Source organism: Mastacembelus armatus, chromosome 11 (genome assembly GCF_900324485.2).
Source record: "Mastacembelus armatus chromosome 11, fMasArm1.2, whole genome shotgun sequence".
Lineage (NCBI taxonomy): Eukaryota > Metazoa > Chordata > Actinopteri > Synbranchiformes > Mastacembelidae > Mastacembelus > Mastacembelus armatus.
In genome coordinates, this window is record NC_046643.1 from 22280085 (window position 1) to 22303646 (window position 23562).

The following is a 23562-nucleotide window of genomic DNA, read 5'->3' on the forward strand; positions in this document are numbered from 1 at the left end:
GGCTGGGGACATTGAGTACGAATGGACCATGTTTTCCATGTTTTCCATGTTTTCGCGGCAGCTAGGAGCTGTGGCCATAAGGTTTCGGGTGCCTGTCGTGGCAGAAATCCCCGAACTCGGTGGTGGACACCGGAGGTAAGGGATGCCGTCAAGCTAAAGAAGGAGTCCTACCGAGCTTGGTTGGCTTGTGGGACGCCCGAAGCAGCTGACGGCTACCGTCGGGCAAAGCGTGCTGCAGCCCAGGCGGTGACGGTGTCAAAAACTCGGGTATGGCAGGAGTTTGGTGAGGCCATGGTGAAGGACTATCTGTCGGCCCAGGGGGCCTTTGCTGAGGGCTATCCGGTCTCTGCACAAACGGAGCAGGAGCTTGGTTCGCATTGCCGGTAGTAAGTCAGACCTGTTCCCAGTGCACGTTGGACTCCGGCAGGGCTGCCCTTTGTCACCGGTTCTGTTCATTACTTTTATGGACAGAATTTCTAGGCGCAGCCAGGGGCCGGAGGGAGTTCAGTTCAGGGACCACACGATTTCATCTCTGCTTTTTGCAGATGATGTTGTCCTGTTGGCTCCATCGAGCCAGGATCTCCAGCATGCGCTGGGGCGGTTTGCAACCGAGTGTGAAGCGGCTGGGATGAGAATCAGCACCTCCAAGTCCGAGGCCATGGTACTCAACCGGAAAAAGGTGGCCTGCCATCTCCAGGCCAGGGGAGAGATCCTGCTTCAGGTGGAGGAGTTTAAGTATCTCAGGGTCTTGTTCACGAGTGAGGGAAGGATGGAGCGCGAGATTGAGAGACGGATCGGGGCATCGGCAGCAGTAATGAGGTCGGTGTACCGGTCCGTTGTGGTGAAGAAGGAGCTAAGTCGGAAGGCGAAGCTCTCGATTTACCGGTCAATCTACGTTCCTACCCTCACCTATGGTCATGAGCTTTGGGTCATGACCGAAAGGACAAGATCGCGGATACAAGCGGCTGAAATGAGCTTCCTCCTCAGGGTGGCCGGGCGCTCCCTTAGAGATAGGGTGAGGAGCTCGGTCACCCGAGAGGAGCTCGGAGTAGAGCCGCTGCTTTTCCACATCGAGAGGAGTCAGTTGAGGTGGCTCGGGCATCTGTTTCGGATGCCTCCTGGGTGCCTCCCTGGGGAGGTGTTCCGGGCATGTCCCACCGGAAGGAGGCCCCGGGGTAGACCCAGGACACGCTGGAGGGACTGGGAACGCCTCGGTGTCCCCCTGGAAGAGCAGGAGGAAGTGTCCAGGGAGAAGGAAGTCTGAGTATCCCTGATTCGGCTACTGCCCCCGCGACCCGGCCCCGGATAAGCGGAAGAAGATGGATGGATGGTTATTTTAACATTAACACAAAGTTCTACAATTACACTGACAATGTTTACAGATAAAAATTGTGATCTGATTTAAAAAAAAAAAAGAAACCGACTGCTGTATGTGGTATGTGTGGATAGAATCATTACTTTGTCAAGTTATTTAAAGATATAAAAATCAGAGCTGACAACAGACACTGATGGTCTTCTCTAACCCAGGTCAAAAACCGCCTTATTTTGTATTCTTTCACACCCATGAGTCCCTGAACGCACCACTATATCGACGTGGCATGGCTGAGAGTCATGACTTGGCCAGCCAATCGCCTTCGTTGCAGCTGGAATCACAAGATGTTTCCGGTTCTCCCTTCAAAAGCGCGAGGGGAAAGCTACGGGAGAACTGCAACATGTATGTTCGCAAACAAACAAACAAACAAACAAACAAAGGCTTGTTTTCTCTTTGGTTCAGTGTTAAATTCACTGTAAACTTAAACCTGCTATTCTATGCTCTTAGCAACCAACTACCGCCGCTGTAGGAGCCGTTCGGTGCCTGTTTATCAACTGGAATTGGCGAGTCTGTTTGTGTCATTGGTGTTAGCATGTTGCTACTAGCATTAGTGTTAGTATCAGAATTAGCATTACTGTTAGCATCAGTGTTAGCACCTGTATTAGCATTACCTTAAGCATCAGGATTACCATCAGTGTGTTCCTACTGACGACAATAATTTTTGATCATTGGACCTGTTTTTGTTAAATGTTGATTTGAACAGTGAACTGTATCAGTCTCTGCAGTACTTTCCAGCTGCAGCAGTTTTTTTAGTTTCTGTTCAATCTGACTCAAGGAGGTTTTTGTACGACCATTTTTCACTGTGCACAGTGACACAAAGTGACTGAGGCGTCGTACAAAAACCTCTCAGTGCAGAGACACGGCTCTCTGAGTCTGAAACAAAGTCAACAAAAACAGTGTGTAAAACACAGCTGCTGTTATAAACATGAACTAAAACTGAGCTCCAGAAAACACCCAAATTAATTCATCTGTTGAATATTTAGTAGATTTTTAACGTCTCAAATTCAAACTAAACGTTTTAGACGTTAAATCATTCAAAACATTTGAAACAAACATTTCTGAAAAAAATTCACAAAACAAATCCACACAAACATCAATATGACACATTTATAATCATTACTGTGATAAAGTGATTGATCCATGAATAATCAGCCTGATCAGAGTGATCCAAGTCCCTGTTGGACTCAGTCAGAACATTTCCATAGAGAGCCACTTTGCATCAGCAGCACCATGCTCCAGTGCTCTGGGACAGTTTATAGTCCTGAGAGTTGAACACTGGATGACTGACAGCTGTCCTTCATGACAACAGAAGCCACAGAAATCCTCCTCATCAAAAACATGACTCTGATCTCCGTCCTCATCTGGACTCTCCTCTGCTGCTGCTTCACAGGTAAAGTCCAGAGAATTCAACTCCTCTCCTCTATGAACGTCTGTCGCTGTGAAGCCGACAAAACCTTGAGGCTGCTTTATGTTTTTGTCTCTGTGTCCAGAGGCCGGGTCACAGTGACTCAGCCAGGAGCAGTGAGCTCTGCTCTGGGAGGCTCCGTCACCATCAGCTGTAAGACCAACCAGAATGTGGATAATTCAAATCGTCTATCCTGGTACCAACAGAGAGATGGAGAAAGTCCTAAACTGCTCATTTATGCAGCTAGAAGGCGAGCATCAGGGACTCCAGGTCGTTTTGAAGGCCGTGGATCAAACTCTGACTTCACTCTGACCATCATTAGAGTCCAGGTTGAAGATGAAGCAGTTTATTACTGTCAGAGTTATCAAAACATCAACAATAAGGGGTTGTTCGTATTAGATGCAGGAACCAGACTGCAGGTTAAAAGTAAGTTCAACTGTTTGATGCAGGTGTGTGCTGTTTGATTGACAGCTGTGTGCTACTTGTTCTCTAAGCTGATTGGTGTCTCCTAGGGGGAGCAGCACCCTGAGGCTCCCTGCAGACCAGTGGAGGAAGGTGGGCTCTGTGACCTGTGAGGCCACCCAGGGCTCCCAGTGTCCGGTCAGAGACACTGAGGAGTGACCAGTGTTCCCAGTCCTAACCTGATTCACTGGGACTCTGATTCTGGTTTTACTCTGAAAGTCTCTTTCTATTTTTTTTTTTCCTTCCAGATATGTTTGCTAGTTTTCTCTAACGGTGATTGTGTCAATGTTTCCAGACTAATAAAGATCAGATCATCAAATCAGTTCTGTTTCCCTGTGTGTTATTTATTGATTAGGTTATTTTATCATTAACACACAGTTCTACAATTATACTGACAGTGTTTACAGATAAAAATTGTGATCTGTAGTAAAGAAAGAAACCGACTGCTGTATGTGGTATGTGTGGATAGAATCATCACTTTGTCAAGTTATTTAAAGATATAAAAAAACACACAACAATACAAATCTGTGCTTTGTTAATAATGTTGGATGTACTACATTTACTCATCTAAAAACTGCAGCAGATCTGTTGTTACTAACACTTGAATAAATAGATTAAAAACAAAGAACAGGTTGACACAGTCTATAGTTCAGTAATGGCTCAAATATTTGATGTATACATGAAATAATTTCCTGTTGACTGATTGTCTTTAATATAATGTAGTTAAATAATAAATAAGTCACTTGCTGACTGCAGTGTCCTCCAGTTCTTTGGGAACATGTTTTCCTGAACAGTCCTGATGTGAGGAGCAGATCTGATGTTTTTACTGAGCCCGTCTGCATTTTGAGAAACATTAACTGTGCAGCCCTGGAGGGGAAAACTCTGGATTAAAACAGTTTAGTTTCTAAAACGGGGTCAATTCAGACCTTTTACTAAGGCAACACAACTGCAAGTACTTTGGTCAGTGCAGTTAATAATCCAGGTCATAAATCCTATTAGCTGGGTGGGTACCTCACCTGGAACAACCCCTGTAGCTAAATGCGCAACTTCTATTGGTCATCGACCTGTCAGTCAGCCAGGTCGGGCTGTGATTGGCTGTGGAGATGAGGGGCGGGAGAGAAAACAAACCCAGAGCCACCGGAAGCCAAACGATTGAGGAGGACCAGAGTTTTGGAGGTGGGGGAGCGTTTGAGGAGAGACAGGAGTCACAGCAGATCCAAGTGATAGCGAGTTGTTGTCTTTTCCGGTCCGTAGTCTGACGTTTGGAGCCGCTGTGCGTGTCGGGCCGCCGTCAGGCAGCGTTAGCCGCTAAGTTAGCGGCTCTAACAAGCTAAGTGTTAGCTGCAGGTGGCTAGTTGGGGATATTGGCGCCCTCGGCTGGCACAACCGGGTCAGCGGGGTCCGACGTGGAGCCGCTCGGACCGGGCGCCTGTACTTTGGACCGAGGCGGGATGCGGGGTCAGACGGACCGCCGGGGCCGAGTGGGTCCTCTGCCGTGGATTCCAGGTTCCGCTGCTGTTTCTCCTCCAGTTTTCCACATCCAGTGTCGAAGAGGAACAGAACCGTAAGTGTCTGTTTCTTCCCTTTGACTGTGTGTGAGTGAAGATAATATGGGCCGAACCGCAGCCGAGCTCCAACCGGACTGCGCCGGTTCTTGTGATTTGGGTCGTGTGGGCCCGTTTTGACTGGAGCATCATCCGGTTCCTGATGGTGAATATTTCCAATCAGGCTGAGAGGCCTTCAGCTGCACTCGCTCATTATTTGGCCTTTGGGTCTAATGTGGAAGTTGGAAATAAAAGTGTGGGCTTTATCTGTGTGTTTGGTTCTGGTGCTGGTTCTCAGGGACCTCATTTCCAATTAGGGAGGCTGCTGTTTGTTTTAAGACCTTTTTAAAGAGGCCAGTGCATTAATTTTGGTGTGTTGTATAATTTTCCTGTTTCCTTTTAATATCAAATTGCTTTGTTTTGCTAAACACCATGTGGGGCCAGTCACTGAGATAAATAGGTGCAATAGTGAATCAGCCTGTATGTGCATATGTGACCATCTACTGTGAACAGGTATGAACTACTTCACTCTCAGCAGGTAAAGCTTTGGGGTAGCTGCCTTGGGACTGGGGCCCTGTAGTCCCTTCTTTCTAGTCTGCACTCACTTCCAGACTCTGTAGACCCGGTACAGGGTGAGGCTTAATTTGGGTGTTTTCTGGAGCTCAGTTTTAGTTCATGTTTACATCAGCAGCTGTGTTTTACACTGTTTTTATGAGATATCATTTGAATTATTTGCACTTTAACCTTTTTTTTTTTTTTTTTTTTTTATTCATCACATTCATTCTTTGCTCTCAACAATATTTAAATTTTTTAGCCCAGATGATAGTAATAGATAAGTTTAACTTTTACTTTTGTGCAATTAAAAGTTTATATCCTTATTAATTTTCTGAGGAAACAAATATTCAGTGTCTGAGGAAATGTAGACATTGGAAATATAAAGTCAAATATCATCAGCATATAGAGACACTCAAAAAGTGAAAAACTACTTTCAAATTCAAATATTTTTTACATTTGAGCAGTGTCAGTCTGAAAGAACAAAAGATCTGACAACAGACACTGTGATGCTCTTTCTTTACAAAACAAAGGCATTAATTCTAATCCAGATATTGAAACTCAGCACACGTGAACATCATTGAAACATTTACATCAATTTAGAGACGTCTCAATTAAGATTTCTAGTTTTTACTTTTATGGAAACTTTTCCTTCACTGATGTTGGAGAGGGAGGAACATGTGAATTTGTTGGACATAAAAACAACAAACAACAATATGAATCTGTAGTTCAATAATAATGTTGTATATATAACATTTACAATGCAAACTTTAAACTGCAACAAATCTGCTTTTTCATTATTTATGAGAAGTCACAAACATAAAAATAAAATACTTCAATGATTAAGTTAATAAATAAAAATGTCAACATGGTCTATAGTGGGTCAATTATTTTATCTGTTTGTGAATTGTTTTTCTGTTCACTGATTAATTTTTTTTCATTATTATTATAATGTGGGGACAAATCAATATTTTGAGAAACATATAAAACAGTTTGCTAATTGTAGTGTCACCCAGTTCTTTGGAAATATGTTTTTCCTGATGTGAAGAGCAAACATTCGCTGTAACACAGAAACCCTGATCTAAACTCTGCTTTAACTAGTTACTAAATTATGTGTTGGATGAATTAAAAGTCATAAAATGATTAAAATTAATGTCAAAACATATTTTGATGGTAAACCACATATTTTGATATTGTTTGAGTTTCAGTGCAGCTGTGGAGTCAGATCAGTTCCTCTGCAGCTGAGGGAGGTTTTTGTACGACGTTGTTTCACTGTGTGAACGAGCTGTAACCCTGCTGACAGTAATAAACTCCTGCATCTTCAGCCTGAACTCTACTGATGGTCAGAGTGAAGTCAGTCCCAGATCCGCTTCCACTGAAACGATCAGAAACTCCAGACTGACGGGTTGTAGCATCATTAATCAGGAGTTTAGGAGCTTCTCCAGGTTTCTGAAGGTACCAGTGGAGGTAGCTGCCAACACTTGAACTGGCTTTACATTTGATGTTGACAGTCTGTCCTGGAACAACAGACTGAGATCCAGGAGACTGAGTCAGGGTGATTTGTCCTGATGAACCTGGAAAACATGAAAAAGAGGAGAAGGCTTATTGAGTCCAGTCCAGCTTGGAGAAAGGCGATCATCATCCAAACAGAAGAGGATCATGTCTTTAACATGGACAATAGATGGAAGAAGCTCAGTGCTGCTCGTGTCAGCGTTTCTCCATCAGAGCAGAACATCATTGTTGTGAACCTGGCTGCATCCAGAAGCAAAGTTTTCAGAAGAGAGTCTCACCCTGAACCAGGAGCCCCAGGGTGGCCAGCAGTAGAGTCAGAGACATCTTCGTCATCATCATCATCATGGTGCTGCCGGCGTGTGGGTGGCTCTGAAAGGCCTGGACAGCCACTGATCAACACTGGCCTCTTAACGTCTGGAGCACAGAGGCAGGACACATATGCAAACACACAGAGTCAGTCAGCTGCAGCTGCCCTCACCATGGCAGCCTGCTTCCTCCTCACTGCTGCATATTCACATGTACAGGATCAAACAGTCTGGCAGTTCAGTTTCTGTTCAGTCTGACTGAGGGAGGTTTTTGTACGACCATTTTTCACTGTGTGAACACCCACTGACTGCTGATGTTGTGAAAACTCTGACAGTAATAAACTGCTGCATCTTCAGCCTGGACTCCACTGATGGTCAAAGTGAAGTCGATTCCATTTCCTTCTCCACTTCCACTGAATCTGGATGAGATTCCTGACCATCTGTTTGATGTTAGGTAGATCAGAAGTTTAGGAGCTTCTCCAGGTTTTTATTGGTACCACGTGAGGTAGTACTGTGGTCCAGAGTACTGATGTACTGGCCTTATAGTCAATAGTGACAGTTTGACCAGGCTGCAGGGATTTGGCTGCTGGCTGAGTCAAAACCACATTTTGTCCAACAGACTCTGAGGAGAGAGAAGAAACACTGGACTCTGATTCTGGTTTTACTCTGAAAATCTCTTTCTATTTTTTTTCTTCCTTCCAGATATGTTTGCTAGTTTTCTCTAACGGTGATTGTGTAAAAGTTTCCAGACTAATAAAGATCAGATCATCAAATCAGTTCTGTTTCCCTGTGTGTTATTTATTGATTAGGTTATTTAACCTAACCGAAAACTGAGGACCATGACGTCGCCCTGCATGGCGAAGCCGGGGCCCCACCCTGGAGCCAGGCCTGGGGTTGGGGCCCGTTGGCGAGCGCTTGGTGACTGGGTCTCCCCCCATTGGGCCCAGCTGGGCAAAGAGCAACGTGGGGCCGCCCTTCTGTGGACCCACCACCCGCAGGAGGATTCATAAGGGGCCAGTGCCTAGTGGATTGGGCAGTGGTCGAGGGCGGGGACTTCGGCGACCCGATCCCTGGATGCTGAAACTGGCTCTAGGGACATGGAATTTCACCTCACTGGGGGGGGGAAGGAGCCTGAGCTTGTGCGGGAGGTCGAGCGTTACCGACTAGAGATATTCGGGCTCACCTCCACGCACAGCATGGGCTCTGGAACCCAGTTCCTTGAGAGGGGCTGGACTCTCTTCTACTCCGGAGTTGCTGGCGGTGAGAGGCGGCGAGCTGATGTGGGCTTGCTCATAGCTCCCCAGCTTAGCCGCCACGTGTTGGAGTTTTCCCCCCAGAGTGAAAGGGTGGTTTCCCTGCGCCTTCGGGTCGGGGATAGGTCTCTCACTGTTGTTTCGGCCTATGGGTCTGTTGGGAATGTTTGGCCGCACCCGCTGTCAGAGGAGTCTTTAGCTCACACCTCCGAGAGAGCTTCTACCAGATCCTGGGGGAGGGAAATGGAATCGACTTCACTCTGGGGCTGGGGACATTGAGTCCGAATGGACTATGTTTTCCACCTCCATTGTCAACGTGGCGGCTAGGAGCTGTGGCCATAAGGTTTCGGGTGCCTGTCGTGGCAGAAATCCCCGAACTCAGTGGTGGACACCGGAGGTAAGGGATGCCGTCAGGCTAAAGAAGGAGTCCTACCGAGCTTGGTTGGCTTGTGGGACTCCCGAAGCAGCTGACGGCTACCATCGGGCCAAGCGTGCTGCAGCCCAGGCGGTGACGGTGGCAAAAACTTGGGTATGGCAGGAGTTCGGTGAGGCCATGGTGAACGACTATCTGTCGGCCCAGGGGGCCTTTGCTGAGGGCTATCCGGTCTCTGTACAAACGGAGCAGGAGCTTGGTTCGCATTGCCGGTAGTAAGTCAGACCTGTTCCCAGTGCACGTTGGACTCCGGCAGGGCTGCCCTTTGTCACCGGTTCTGTTCATTACTTTTATGGACAGAATTTCTAGGCGCAGCCAGGGGCCGGAGGGAGTTCAGTTCAGGGACCACACGATTTCATCTCTGCTTTTTGCAGATGATGTTGTCCTGTTGGCTCCATCGAGCCAGGATCTCCAGCGTGCGCTGAGGCGGTTTGCAACCGAGTGTGAAGCGGCTGGGATGAGAATCAGCACCTCCAAGTCCGAGGCCATGGTACTCAACCGGAAAAAGGTGGCTTGCCATCTCCAGGCCAGGGGAGAGATCCTGCCTCAGGTGGACGAGTTTAAGTATCTCGGGGTCTTGTTCACGAGTGAGGGAAGGATGGAGCGCGAGATTGAGAGACGGATCGGGGCATCGGCAGCAGTAATGAGGTCGGTGTACCGGTCCGTTGTGGTGAAGAAGGAGCTAAGTCGGAAGGCGAAGCTCTCGATTTACCAGTCAATCTACGTTCCTACCCTCACCTATGGTCATGAGCTGTGGGTCATGACCGAAAGGACAAGATCACGGATACAAGCGGCTGAAATGAGCTTCCTCATCAGGGTGGCCGGGCGCTCCCTTAGAGATAGGGTGAGGAGCTCGGTCACCCGGGAGGAGCTCTGAGTAGAGCCGCTGCTTTTCCACATCGAGAGGAGTCAGTTGAGGTGGCTCGGGCATCTGTTTCGGATGCCTCCTGGGCGCCTCCCTGGGGAGGTGTTCCGCGCATGTCCCACCGGGAGGAGGCCCCGGAGTAGACCCAGGACACGCTGGAGGGACTATGTCTCCCGGCTGGCCTGGGAACGCCTCGATGTCCCGTGACCCGGCCCCGGATAAGCGGAAGAAGATGGATGGATGGATGGATGGATGGATGGACGGATGGTTATTTTAACATTAACACACAGTTCTACAATTATACTGACAGTGTTTACAGATAAAAATTGTGATCTGTAATAAAAAAAAAAAGAAACCGACTGCTGTATGTGTGGATAGAATCATTACTTTGTCAAGTTATTTAAAGATATAAAAATCAGAGCTGACAACAGACACTATGATGGTCTTCTCTAACCCATGTCAAAACCCGCCTTGGTTAGTATTCTTTCACACCCATGAGTCCCTGAACGCACCACTATATCGACGTGGCATGGCTGAGAGTCATGTGACTCGGCCAGCCAATCGCCTTCGTTGCAGCTGGAATCACAAGATGTTTCCGGTTCTCCCTTCAAAAGCGCGAGGGGAAAGCTACGGGAGAACTGCAACAGGTATGTACGCAAAAAAACAAACATACAAACAAAAAAAGGCTTGTTTTCTCTTTGGTTCAGTGTTAAATTCACTGTAAACTTAAACCTGCTATTCTATGCTCTTAGCAACCAACTACCGCCGCTGTAGGAGCCGTTCGGTGCCTGTTTATCAACTGGAATTGGTGAGTCTGTTTGTGTCATTGGTGTTAGCATGTTGCTACTAGCGTCAGTGTTAGTATCAGAATTAGCATTACTATTAGCATCAGTGTTAGAACCTGTGTTAGCACCTGTATTAGCGTTACCTTTAGCATCAGGATTAGCATAAGTGTGTTTCTGTTGATGGCAATAAGAATTTTAGATCACTGGACCTGTTTTTGTTAAATTTTGATTTTAACAGCATGTGTCCTCAGTGAACTGTATCAGTCTCTGCAGTAGTTTCTAGCTCCAGCAGTCAGTTCAGTTTCTGTTCAGTCTGACTCGAGATTTTTGTACGGCCATTTTTCACTGTGCACAGTGACACAAAGTGATTGAGGCGTCGTACAAAAACCTCTCAGTGCAGAGACACGGCTCTCTGAGTCTGAAACCAAGTCAACAAAAACAGTCTGTAAAACACAGCTGCTGTTATAAACATGAACTAAAACTGAGCTCCAGAAAACACCCAAATTAATTCATCTGTTGAATATTTAGTAGATTTTTAACGTCTCAAATTCAAACTAAACGTTTTAGACGTTAAATCATTCAAAACATTTGAAACAAACATTTCTGAAAAAAATTCACAAAACAAATCCACATAAACATCAATATGACACATTTCTAATCAATACTGTGATAAAGTGATTGGTCCATTAATAATCAGCCTGATCAGAGTGATCCAAGTCCCTGTTGGACTCAGTCAGAACATTTCCATAGAGAGCCACTTTGCATCAGCAGCACCATGCTCCAGTGCTCTGGGACAGTTTATAGTCCTGAGAGCTGAACACTGGATGACTGACAGCTGTCCTTCATGACAACAGAAGCCACAGAAATCCTCCTCATCAAAAACATGACTCTGATCTCCGTCCTCATCTGGACTCTCCTCTGCTGCTGCTTCACAGGTAAAGTCCAGAGAATCCAACTCCTCTCCTCTATGAACATCCGTCGCTGTGAAATGAAGCCGACAAAACCATGAAGCTGCGTTATGTTTTTGTCTCTGTGTCCTCAGAATCCAGTGGCCGGGTCACAGTGACTCAGCCTGGAGTAGTGAGGTCTGCTCTGGGAGAAACCGTCACCATCAGCTGTAAGACCAACCAGGATGTGGATAATTCAAATCGTCTATCCTGGTACCAACAGAGAGATGGAGAAAGTCCTAATCCGCTCATTTACTGGGGGAATCGTCGAGCATCAGGGACTCCAGGTCGTTTTACAGGCCGTGGATCAAACTCTGACTTCACTCTGGCCATCAGTGGAGTCCAGGCTGAAGATGAAGCAAATTATTACTGTCAGAGTTATCACTACATCGACAGTAAGGGGGTGTTCACATTCGGTGCAGGAACCATACTGGAGGTTCAAAGTAAGTTCAACTGTTTGATGCAGGTGTGTGCTGTTTGATTGAAAGCTGGGTGCTACTTGTTCTCTAAGCTGATTGGTGTCTTCTAGGGGGAGCAGCACCCTGAGGCTCCCTGCAGACCAGTGGAGGAAGGTGGGCTCTGCGACTTCTGAGACCACCCAGGGCTCCCAGTGTCCGGTCACAGAGACACTGAGGGGTGACCAGTGTTCCTACTCCTGACCTGATTCACTGGGACTCTGATTCTGGTTTTACTCTGAAAATCTCTTTCTATTTTTTTTCTTCCTTCCAGATATGTTTGCTAGTTTTCTCTAACGGTGATTGTGTCAATGTTTCCAGACTAATAAAGATCAGATCATCAAATCAGTTCTGTTTCCCTGTGTGTTATTTACTGATTAGGTTATTTTAACATTAACACACAGTTCTGCAATTATACTGACAGTGTTTACAGATAAAAATTGTGATCTGTAATAAAAAAAAAAGAAACCGACTGCTGTATGTGGTATGTGTGGATAGAATCATTACTTTGTCAAGTTATTTAAAGATATTAAAATCAGAGCTAACAACACACACTATGATGGTCTTCTCTAACCCAGGTCCAAACCCGCCTTGGTTAGTGTTGTTTCACACCCATGAGTCCCTGAACGCACCACTACATCGACGTGCCATGGCTGAGAGTCATGTGACTCGGCCAGCCAATCGCGTTCGTTGCAGCTGGAATCACAAGGTGTTTCCGGTTCTCCCTTCAATAGCGCGAGGGGAAAGCTACGGGAGAACTGCAACACGTATGTTCGCAAACAAACAAACATACAAACAAAAAAAGGCTTGTTTTCTCTTTGGTTCAGTGTTAAATTCACTGTAAACTTAAACCTGCTATTCTATGCTCTTAGCAACCAACTACCGCCGCTGTAGGAGCCGTTCGGTGCCTGTTTATCAACTGGAATTGGTGAGTCTGTTTGTGTCATTGGTGTTAGCATGTTGCTACTAGCATCAGTGTTAGCATGTTGCTACTAGCATCAGTGTTAGCATCAGTGAGTTTCTATTGACACCAATAATCTCTAGGAATTATTCTGTTGTGTTTTGATGACTTTAATACCAACCCAGCACTTTGCTCTTCATTGTTATTGCTTGGTTTAAACATGTCATGGTACTGAGGGACTGTGATGCTGTGGAGAGCCGTGTCACTGGTTCATACTGGATACGGGTCAGACACACTCCTGTTTGGGGTTAAACAAACCTGATGGCGAGCTACAAGCAGCCTGGAGTTCTCCAGTTTGACCCCGTCCTCCTGTGGGTCTGGTAGGAGGCTGTTTCAGCCCTGGTCCCCTCACTAACTCACTCACAGCCACACATTTCCACTGAAGCTGCTCCTCGGCCTTGGACAAGTCACATCCCATGGACAGTTTGCAGGCACTGAAGGGCACATGGTCTGCACTGTTCTGTGTGGTGCATGTGTGTAGTGTGTACGAGTTGTTACTGACCAGGTGCCGTTTGTGGTGCAGACTCATCATCTGTCTGGGTACAAGGTCCTGTGCAATTGTGAATGTCGTTACTGTATAATTTCTGTAATTATGTTGGTCAACTTATTGCTTTGTTGTGAACTGGGACCTAAATAGTGAAGTGTATTTCCAACTGCTTCATCTACCCTGAAACCAGCTCCAACCCAAATCTGCAGATTGTATATAGCCTGGGGTTTATATTGTTATATGTTGGTGTTGTTGTTTTGTCAGTCTCACCCTCAGTATAAGGTCCCATCACTAATCAATTTCCTCTTTGTGTCATCATTTACTTCACCACAGCTCCCTGAGCCGAACTAAGTCTTCTGGTATCCCTAGCCTGCCATAAGCAAGTGCTAGCATTCGTTAATAGGTTAATCATCTAATCTGGAGATTAGCCCACATATATGCTACACTTCCTTTCCGAAATAAAAGCCCTGAGTCTCTAATCCAGATATCCAAACACAGAAGCAACATCATGAGAAAAATTACAAAAATAATACTTTTTCTTCTCTGTTGGTTTGAAGGGAAACACGTCACTCTGTTGGACATCAAACCATATAAATAACTAGACGATGCAATTTCTGAAGAAATTGCGTTGGGATTGCCGATCGCCGCGAAAAGCTCGAGGCAGACCGCGTCGCCGAAGGACGTTTTGAATCGACCGATTGCGATAATTGAGAAATACCGACTGTAGTGAGGGTGCTTTTATTTTGAGAAAATGCTATAAACAGGCTTTTATTTTGAAAGGACAAAGAGCTACAGGAGACTCATGGGAACTCACAAAAGAATCTGGACTTTATTTTTTAATATTTCTCATACTTTACAAACATGTGATATCTTCCTATAAATAATTGTAGACTTTTATTGTGAAAGTCTGACCATGTCAAAAACCATGGCTGACATGGAAAATGGCCTCACCTGGTGCCTGAAGCTGTATGCCAATAACCAATGTCCGTTTTAATATTGAGTTGCTGTTTCAGGGCTTTTCTATTGAGAAAATGCTATTTCGGGGCTGTTATTTTGAAAGGACAAAGTGCTGCAGGAGACTCTTGGGACCTTGTACAAGAATTTGGACTTTATTTTGAATATTCCTTACAATTTACAAAAATGTATTGTCTTCCTATAAATAACTGTAGACTTTTATTGTGAAAGTCTGACCATGTCAGAAACCATGGCTGACATGGAAAATGGCCTCACTTGGTACCTGAAGCTGTATGCCAATAGGTAACATCCATTTTAATATTGAGTTGCTATTTCAGGGCTTTTTTATTGAGAAAATGCTATTTCGGGGCTTTTTTTTTGAAAGGACAAAGTGCTGCAGGAGACTCTTGGAACCTTATACAAGAATCTGGACTTAGGCATTGGGTCCTGGAAGTGTGCAGCACAGGTGTGGGAGAGAGCATGGGAGAGGAGCTAGCCTCCAGAGGGAAGCTGTGGGCTCCGGAGGGTCCTGGAAGAGTAGAGTGGGGCCTGGGGCAGTGAGCTGCGGGGCCCCAGGGGGAAGCAGTGGGCCCTGGAGGGTCCTGGAAGTGTGCAGCGGAGGTGTGGGAGAGAGCATGGGAGAGCAGCTACCCTCCAGGGGGAAGCAGTGGGCCCTGGAGGGTCCTGGAAGTGTCCACGGGGCGTGTGGGAGAGAACAGGGGAGAGGGGCAGGCATCCAGGGGGAAGCAGGGCTCTCTGGAGGGTCCTGGAAGTGTTCACGGGGGGTGTGGGAGAGAGCAGGGGAGAGGGGCAGGCATCCAGGGGGAATGGTTCAGTTAACACTAGTTAACAGTGTGAGCATCCCTAGTTTGTGTGAAGATAACATACCAGAAGGGATTGGAATTATCATTTGTCATTAACAGATAAAAGAAAATTCAGTTTTATGTTTACATTAAAGATAGATTTTTTTTCAAAGAAAACAACTAGGTTCAGGTGAGAAAGTGAGGTCAAAATGACACTACCTGACTGCATTACCCAGTTGTTTTGCGTAATGCAGTCAGGTAGTGTCCCTCATAGCTCCCCAGCTTAGCCGCCACATGTTGGAGTTTTCCCCCCAGAGTGAAAGGGTGGTTTCCCTGCGCCTTCGGGTCGGGGATAGGTCTCTCACTGTTGTTTCGGCCTATGGGTCTGTTGGGAATGTTTGGCCGAACCCGCTGTCAGAGGAGTCTTTAGCTCACACCTCCGAGAGAGCTTCTACCAGATCCTGGGGGAGGGAAATGGAATCGACTTCACTCTGAGGCTGGGGACATTGAGTCCGAATGGACTATGTTTTCCACCTCCATTGTCAACGCGGCGGCTAGGAGCTGTGGCCATAAGGTTTCGGGTGCCTGTCGTGGCAGAAATCCCCGAACTCGGTGGTGGACACCGGAGGTAAGGGATGCCGTCAGGCTAAAGAAGGAGTCCTACCGAGCTTGGTTGGCTTGTGGGACTCCCGAAGCAGCTGACGTGTCAAAACCCGCCTTGGTTAGTATTCTTTCACACCCATGAGTCCCTGAACGTACCACTACATCGACGTGGCATGGCTGAGAGTCGTGACTCGGCCAGCCAATCGCCTTCGTTGCAGCTGGAATCACAAGGTGTTTCCGGTTCTCCCTTCAATAGCGCAAGGGGAAAGCTACGGGAGAACTGCAACAGGTATGTACGCAAACAAACAAACAAACAAAGAAAGGCTTGTTTTCTCTTTGGTTCAGTGTTAAATTCACTGTAAACTTAAACCTGCTATTCTATGCTCTTAGCAACCAACTACCGCCGCTGTAGGAGCCGTTCGGTGCCTGTTTATCAACTGGAATTGGTGAGTCTGTTTGTGTCATTGGTGTTAGCATTAGCGTGAGCATGTTGCTACTAGCATCAGTGTTAGCGTCAGTGTTAGCATGTTGCTACTAGCATCAGTGTTAGCGTCAGTGTTAGCATGTTGCTACTAGCGTCAGTGTTAGTATCAGAATTAGCATTACTATTAGCGTCAGTGTTAGAACCTGTGTTAGCACCTGTATTAGCATTACCTTTAGCATCAGGATTAGCATAAGTATGTTTCTATTGATGGCAATAAGAATTTTAGATCACTGGACCTGTTTTTGTTAAATTTTGATTTTAACAGCATGTGTCTTGAGTGAACTGTATCAGTCTCTGCAGTAGTTTCCAGCTCCAGCAGTCAGTTCAGTTTCTGTTCAGTCTGACTCGAGGTTTTTGTACGGCCATTTTTCACTGTGCACAGTGACACAAAGTGACTGAGGCATCATACAAAAACCTCTCAGTGCAGAGACACGGCTCTCTGAGTCTGAAACAAAGTCAACAAAAACAGTCTGTAAAACACAGCTGCTGTTATAAACTTAAACTAAAACTGAGCTCCAGAAAACACCCAAATTAATTCATCTGTTAAATCATTCAAAACATTTGAAACAAACATTTCTGAAAAAAATTCACAAAACAAATCCACATAAACATCAATATGACACATTTCTAATCAATACTGTGATAAAATGATTGATCCATTAATAATCAGCCTGATCAGAGTGATCCAAGTCCCTGTTAGACTCAGTCAGAACATTTCCATAGAGAGCCACTTTGCATCAGCAGCACCATGCTCCAGTGCTCTGGGACAGTTTATAGTCCTGAGAGTTGAACACTGGATGACTGACAGCTGTCCTTCATGACAACAGAAGCCACAGAAATCCTCCTCATCAAAAACATGACTCTGATCTCCGTCCTCATCTGGACTCTCCTCTGCTGCTGCTTCACAGGTAAAGTCCAGAGAATCCAACTCCTCTCCTCTGTGAACATCGCTGTGAAATGAAGCCGACAAAACCATGAAGCTGCGTTATGTTTTTGTCTCTGTGTCCTCAGAATCCAGAGGCCGGGTCACAGTGACTCAGCCTGGAGTAGTGAGGTCTGCTCTGGGAGAAACCGTCACCATCAGCTGTAAGACCAGCCAGGATGTGGATAATTCAGATCGTTTATCCTGGTACCAACAGAGAGATGGAGAAAGTCCTAATCCGCTCATTTACTGGGGAAATCGTCGAGCATCAGGGACTCCAGGTCGTTTTGAAGGCCGTGGATCAAACTCTGACTTCACTCTGGCCATCAGTGGAGTCCAGGCTGAAGATGAAGCAGATTATTACTGTCAGAGTTATCACTACATCAACAGTAAGGGGGTGTTCACATTCGGTGCAGGAACCAGAGTGGAGGTTCAAAGTAAGTTCAACTGTTTGATGCAGGTGTGTGCTGTTTGATTGACAGCTGTGTGCTACTTGTTCTCTAAGCTGATTGGTGTCTCCTAGGGGGAGCAGCACCCTGAGGCTCCCTGCAGACCAGTGGAGGAAGGTGGGCTCTGCGACTTCTGAGACCACCCAGGGCTCCCAGTGTCCGGTCACAGAGACACTGAGGGGTGACCAGTGTTCCTACTCCTGACCTGATTCACTGGGACTCTGATTCTGGTTTTACTCTGATTCTGGTTTTACTCTGAAAATCTCTTTCTATTTTTTTTCTTCCTTCCAGATATGTTTGCTAGTTTTCTCTAACGGTGATTGTGTCAAAGTTTCCAGACTAATAAAGATCAGATCATCAAATCAGTTCTGTTTCCCTGTGTGTTATTTACTGATTAGGTTATTTTAACATTAACACACAGTTCTACAATTATACTGACAGTGTTTACAGATAAAAATTGTGATCTGTAGTAAAGAAAGAAACCGACTGCTGTATGTGGTATGTGTGGATAGAATCATCACTTTGTCAAGTTATTTAAAGATATAAAAATCAGAGCTGACAACAAACACTATGATGGTCTTCTCTAACCCAGGTCCAAACCCGCCTTGGTTAGTATTCTTTCACACCCATGAGTCCCTGAACGCACCACTACATCAACGTGGCATGGCTGAGAGTCGTGACTCGGCCAGCCAATCACGTTCGTTGCAGCTGGAATCACAAGGTGTTTCCGGTTCTCCCTTCAATAGCGCGAGGGGAAAGCTACGGGAGAACTGCAACACGTATGTTCGCAAACAAACAAACAAACAGACAAACAAACCAATAAACAAACAAAGGCTTATTTCCTCTTTGGTTCAGTGTTAAATTCACTGTAAACTTAAACCTGCTATTCTATGCTCTTAGCAACCAGCTACCGCCGCTGTAGGAGCCGTTCGGTGCCTGTTTATCAACTGGAATTGGTGAGTCTGTTTGTGTCATTGGTGTTAGCATGTTGCTACTAGCATCAGTGTTAGCATGTTGCTACTAGCATCAGTGTTAGCATCAGTGAGTTTCTATTGACACCAATAATCTCTAGGAATTATTCTGTTGTGTTTTGATGACTTTAATACCAACCCAGCACTTTGCTCTTCATTGTTATTGCTTGGTTTAAACATGTCATGGTACTGAGGGACTGTGATGCTGTGGAGAGCCGTGTCACTGGTTCATACTGGATACGGGTCAGACACACTCCTGTTTGGGGTTAAACAAACCTGATGGCGAGCTACAAGCAGCCTGGAGTTCTCCAGTTTGACCCCGTCCTCCTGTGGGTCTGGTAGGAGGCTGTTTCAGCCCTGGTCCCCTCACTAACTCACTCACAGCCACACATTTCCACTGAAGCTGCTCCTCGGCCTTGGACAAGTCACATCCCATGGACAGTTTGCAGGCACTGAAGGGCACATGGTCTGCACTGTTCTGTGTGGTGCATGTGTGTAGTGTGTACGAGTTGTTACTGACCAGGTGCCGTTTGTGGTGCAGACTCATCATCTGTCTGGGTACAAGGTCCTGTGCAATTGTGAATGTCGTTACTGTATAATTTCTGTAATTATGTTGGTCAACTTATTGCTTTGTTGTGAACTGGGACCTAAATAGTGAAGTGTATTTCCAACTGCTTCATCTACCCTGAAACCAGCTCCAACCCAAATCTGCAGATTGTATATAGCCTGGGGTTTATATTGTTATATGTTGGTGTTGTTGTTTTGTCAGTCTCACCCTCAGTATAAGGTCCCATCACTAATCAATTTCCTCTTTGTGTCATCATTTACTTCACCACAGCTCCCTGAGCCGAACTAAGTCTTCTGGTATCCCTAGCCTGCCATAAGCAAGTGCTAGCATTCGTTAATAGGTTAATCATCTAATCTGGAGATTAGCCCACATATATGCTACACTTCCTTTCCGAAATAAAAGCCCTGAGTCTCTAATCCAGATATCCAAACACAGAAGCAACATCATGAGAAAAATTACAAAAATAATACTTTTTCTTCTCTGTTGGTTTGAAGGGAAACACGTCACTCTGTTGGACATCAAACCATATAAATAACTAGACGATGCCATTTCTGAAGAAATTGCGTTGGGATTGCCGATCGCCGTGAAAAGCTCAAGGCAGACCGCGTCGCCGAAGGACGTTTTGAATCGACCGATTGCGATAATTGAGAAATACCGACTGTAGTGAGGGTGCTTTTATTTTGAGAAAATGCTATAAACAGGCTTTTATTTTGAAAGGACAAAGAGCTACAGGAGACTCATGGGAACTCACAAAAGAATCTGGACTTTATTTTTTAATATTTCTCATACTTTACAAACATGTGATATCTTCCTATAAATAATTGTAGACTTTTATTGTGAAAGTCTGACCATGTCAAAAACCATGGCTGACATGGAAAATGGCCTCACCTGGTGCCTGAAGCTGTATGCCAATAACCAACGTCCGTTTTAATATTGAGTTGCTGTTTCAGGGCTTTTCTATTGAGAAAATGCTATTTCGGGGCTGTTATTTTGAAAGGACAAAGTGCTGCAGGAGACTCTTGGGACCTTGTACAAGAATTTGGACTTTATTTTGAATATTCCTTACAATTTACAAAAATGTATTGTCTTCCTATAAATAACTGTAGACTTTTATTGTGAAAGTCTGACCATGTCAGAAACCATGGCTGACATGGAAAATGGCCTCACTTGGTACCTGAAGCTGTATGCCAATAGGTAACATCCATTTTAATATTGAGTTGCTATTTCAGGGCTTTTTTATTGAGAAAATGCTATTTCGGGGCTTTTTTTTTGAAAGGACAAAGTGCTGCAGGAGACTCTTGGAACCTTATACAAGAATCTGGACTTAGGCATTGGGTCCTGGAAGTGTGCAGCACAGGTGTGGGAGAGAGCATGGGAGAGGAGCTAGCCTCCAGAGGGAAGCTGTGGGCTCCGGAGGGTCCTGGAAGAGTAGAGTGGGGCCTGGGGCAGTGAGCTGCGGGGCCCCAGGGGGAAGCAGTGGGCCCTGGAGGGTCCTGGAAGTGTGCAGCGGAGGTGTGGGAGAGAGCATGGGAGAGCAGCTACCCTCCAGGGGGAAGCAGTGGGCCCTGGAGGGTCCTGGAAGTGTCCACGGGGCGTGTGGGAGAGAACAGGGGAGAGGGGCAGGCATCCAGGGGGAAGCAGGGCTCTCTGGAGGGTCCTGGAAGTGTTCACGGGGGGTGTGGGAGAGAGCAGGGGAGAGGGGCAGGCATCCAGGGGGAATGGTTCAGTTAACACTAGTTAACAGTGTGAGCATCCCTAGTTTGTGTGAAGATAACATACCAGAAGGGATTGGAATTATCATTTGTCATTAACAGATAAAAGAAAATTCAGTTTTATGTTTACATTAAAGATAGATTTTTTTTCAAAGAAAACAACTAGGTTCAGGTGAGAAAGTGAGGTCAAAATGACACTACCTGACTGCATTACCCAGTTGTTTTGCGTAATGCAGTCAGGTAGTGTCCCTCATAGCTCCCCAGCTTAGCCGCCACATGTTGGAGTTTTCCCCCCAGAGTGAAAGGGTGGTTTCCCTGCGCCTTCGGGTCGGGGATAGGTCTCTCACTGTTGTTTCGGCCTATGGGTCTGTTGGGAATGTTTGGCCGAACCCGCTGTCAGAGGAGTCTTTAGCTCACACCTCCGAGAGAGCTTCTACCAGATCCTGGGGGAGGGAAATGGAATCGACTTCACTCTGAGGCTGGGGACATTGAGTCCGAATGGACTATGTTTTCCACCTCCATTGTCAACGCGGCGGCTAGGAGCTGTGGCCATAAGGTTTCGGGTGCCTGTCGTGGCAGAAATCCCCGAACTCGGTGGTGGACACCGGAGGTAAGGGATGCCGTCAGGCTAAAGAAGGAGTCCTACCGAGCTTGGTTGGCTTGTGGGACTCCCGAAGCAGCTGACGTGTCAAAACCCGCCTTGGTTAGTATTCTTTCACACCCATGAGTCCCTGAACGTACCACTACATCGACGTGGCATGGCTGAGAGTCGTGACTCGGCCAGCCAATCGCCTTCGTTGCAGCTGGAATCACAAGGTGTTTCCGGTTCTCCCTTCAATAGCGCAAGGGGAAAGCTACGGGAGAACTGCAACAGGTATGTACGCAAACAAACAAACAAACAAAGAAAGGCTTGTTTTCTCTTTGGTTCAGTGTTAAATTCACTGTAAACTTAAACCTGCTATTCTATGCTCTTAGCAACCAGCTACCGCCGCTGTAGGAGCCGTTCGGTGCCTGTTTATCAACTGGAATTGGTGAGTCTGTTTGTGTCATTGGTGTTAGCATTAGCGTGAGCATGTTGCTACTAGCATCAGTGTTAGCGTCAGTGTTAGCATGTTGCTACTAGCATCAGTGTTAGCGTCAGTGTTAGCATGTTGCTACTAGCGTCAGTGTTAGTATCAGAATTAGCATTACTATTAGCGTCAGTGTTAGAACCTGTGTTAGCACCTGTATTAGCATTACCTTTAGCATCAGGATTAGCATAAGTATGTTTCTATTGATGGCAATAAGAATTTTAGATCACTGGACCTGTTTTTGTTAAATTTTGATTTTAACAGCATGTGTCTTGAGTGAACTGTATCAGTCTCTGCAGTAGTTTCCAGCTCCAGCAGTCAGTTCAGTTTCTGTTCAGTCTGACTCGAGGTTTTTGTACGGCCATTTTTCACTGTGCACAGTGACACAAAGTGACTGAGGCGTCATACAAAAACCTCTCAGTGCAGAGACACGGCTCTCTGAGTCTGAAACAAAGTCAACAAAAACAGTCTGTAAAACACAGCTGCTGTTATAAACTTAAACTAAAACTGAGCTCCAGAAAACACCCAAATTAATTCATCTGTTAAATCATTCAAAACATTTGAAACAAACATTTCTGAAAAAAATTCACAAAACAAATCCACATAAACATCAATATGACACATTTCTAATCAATACTGTGATAAAATGATTGATCCATTAATAATCAGCCTGATCAGAGTGATCCAAGTCCCTGTTAGACTCAGTCAGAACATTTCCATAGAGAGCCACTTTGCATCAGCAGCACCATGCTCCAGTGCTCTGGGACAGTTTATAGTCCTGAGAGTTGAACACTGGATGACTGACAGCTGTCCTTCATGACAACAGAAGCCACAGAAATCCTCCTCATCAAAAACATGACTCTGATCTCCGTCCTCATCTGGACTCTCCTCTGCTGCTGCTTCACAGGTAAAGTCCAGAGAATCCAACTCCTCTCCTCTGTGAACATCGCTGTGAAATGAAGCCGACAAAACCATGAAGCTGCGTTATGTTTTTGTCTCTGTGTCCTCAGAATCCAGAGGCCGGGTCACAGTGACTCAGCCTGGAGTAGTGAGGTCTGCTCTGGGAGAAACCGTCACCATCAGCTGTAAGACCAGCCAGGATGTGGATAATTCAGATCGTTTATCCTGGTACCAACAGAGAGATGGAGAAAGTCCTAATCCGCTCATTTACTGGGGAAATCGTCGAGCATCAGGGACTCCAGGTCGTTTTGAAGGCCGTGGATCAAACTCTGACTTCACTCTGGCCATCAGTGGAGTCCAGGCTGAAGATGAAGCAGATTATTACTGTCAGAGTTATCACTACATCAACAGTAAGGGGGTGTTCACATTCGGTGCAGGAACCAGAGTGGAGGTTCAAAGTAAGTTCAACTGTTTGATGCAGGTGTGTGCTGTTTGATTGACAGCTGTGTGCTACTTGTTCTCTAAGCTGATTGGTGTCTCCTAGGGGGAGCAGCACCCTGAGGCTCCCTGCAGACCAGTGGAGGAAGGTGGGCTCTGCGACTTCTGAGACCACCCAGGGCTCCCAGTGTCCGGTCACAGAGACACTGAGGGGTGACCAGTGTTCCTACTCCTGACCTGATTCACTGGGACTCTGATTCTGGTTTTACTCTGATTCTGGTTTTACTCTGAAAATCTCTTTCTATTTTTTTTTCTTCCTTCCAGATATGTTTGCTAGTTTTCTCTAACGG

At 45.9% G+C, this 23562-nt stretch overlaps 1 long non-coding RNA gene and 4 gene segments (V, D, J or C); 4 read left to right on the plus strand and 1 right to left on the minus strand.

Annotated features, from left to right (window-relative positions):
* Positions 1-6459: 6459 nt before the first annotated feature.
* LOC113126684 (immunoglobulin kappa variable 2-29-like) lies at positions 6460-7175 on the minus strand. The segment is given in 2 exon segments: positions 6460-6909; positions 7126-7175. Coding segments are annotated over 2 exon segments (351 nt in total).
* A 166-nt stretch (positions 7176-7341) lies between these two features.
* On the plus strand, positions 7342-19324 carry LOC113126693 (uncharacterized). Its single transcript, XR_003295323.1, has 3 exons — positions 7342-7961; positions 17952-18332; positions 18454-19324. It is a non-coding gene; the product is annotated as an uncharacterized LOC113126693 (long non-coding RNA).
* On the plus strand, positions 10014-12238 carry LOC113126638 (Ig kappa chain V-VI region TEPC 601/TEPC 191-like). The segment is given in 4 exon segments: positions 10014-10511; positions 11343-11423; positions 11531-11878; positions 11965-12238. Coding segments are annotated over 3 exon segments (417 nt in total).
* LOC113126635 (Ig kappa chain V region 3547-like) lies at positions 15494-17895 on the plus strand. The segment is given in 5 exon segments: positions 15494-15987; positions 16089-16144; positions 17010-17090; positions 17194-17541; positions 17628-17895. Coding segments are annotated over 3 exon segments (417 nt in total).
* A 1860-nt stretch (positions 19325-21184) lies between the features above and the next one.
* On the plus strand, positions 21185-23543 carry LOC113126636 (Ig kappa chain V region 3547-like). The segment is given in 5 exon segments: positions 21185-21678; positions 21780-21835; positions 22701-22781; positions 22885-23232; positions 23319-23543. Coding segments are annotated over 3 exon segments (417 nt in total).
* Positions 23544-23562: the final 19 nt, after the last annotated feature.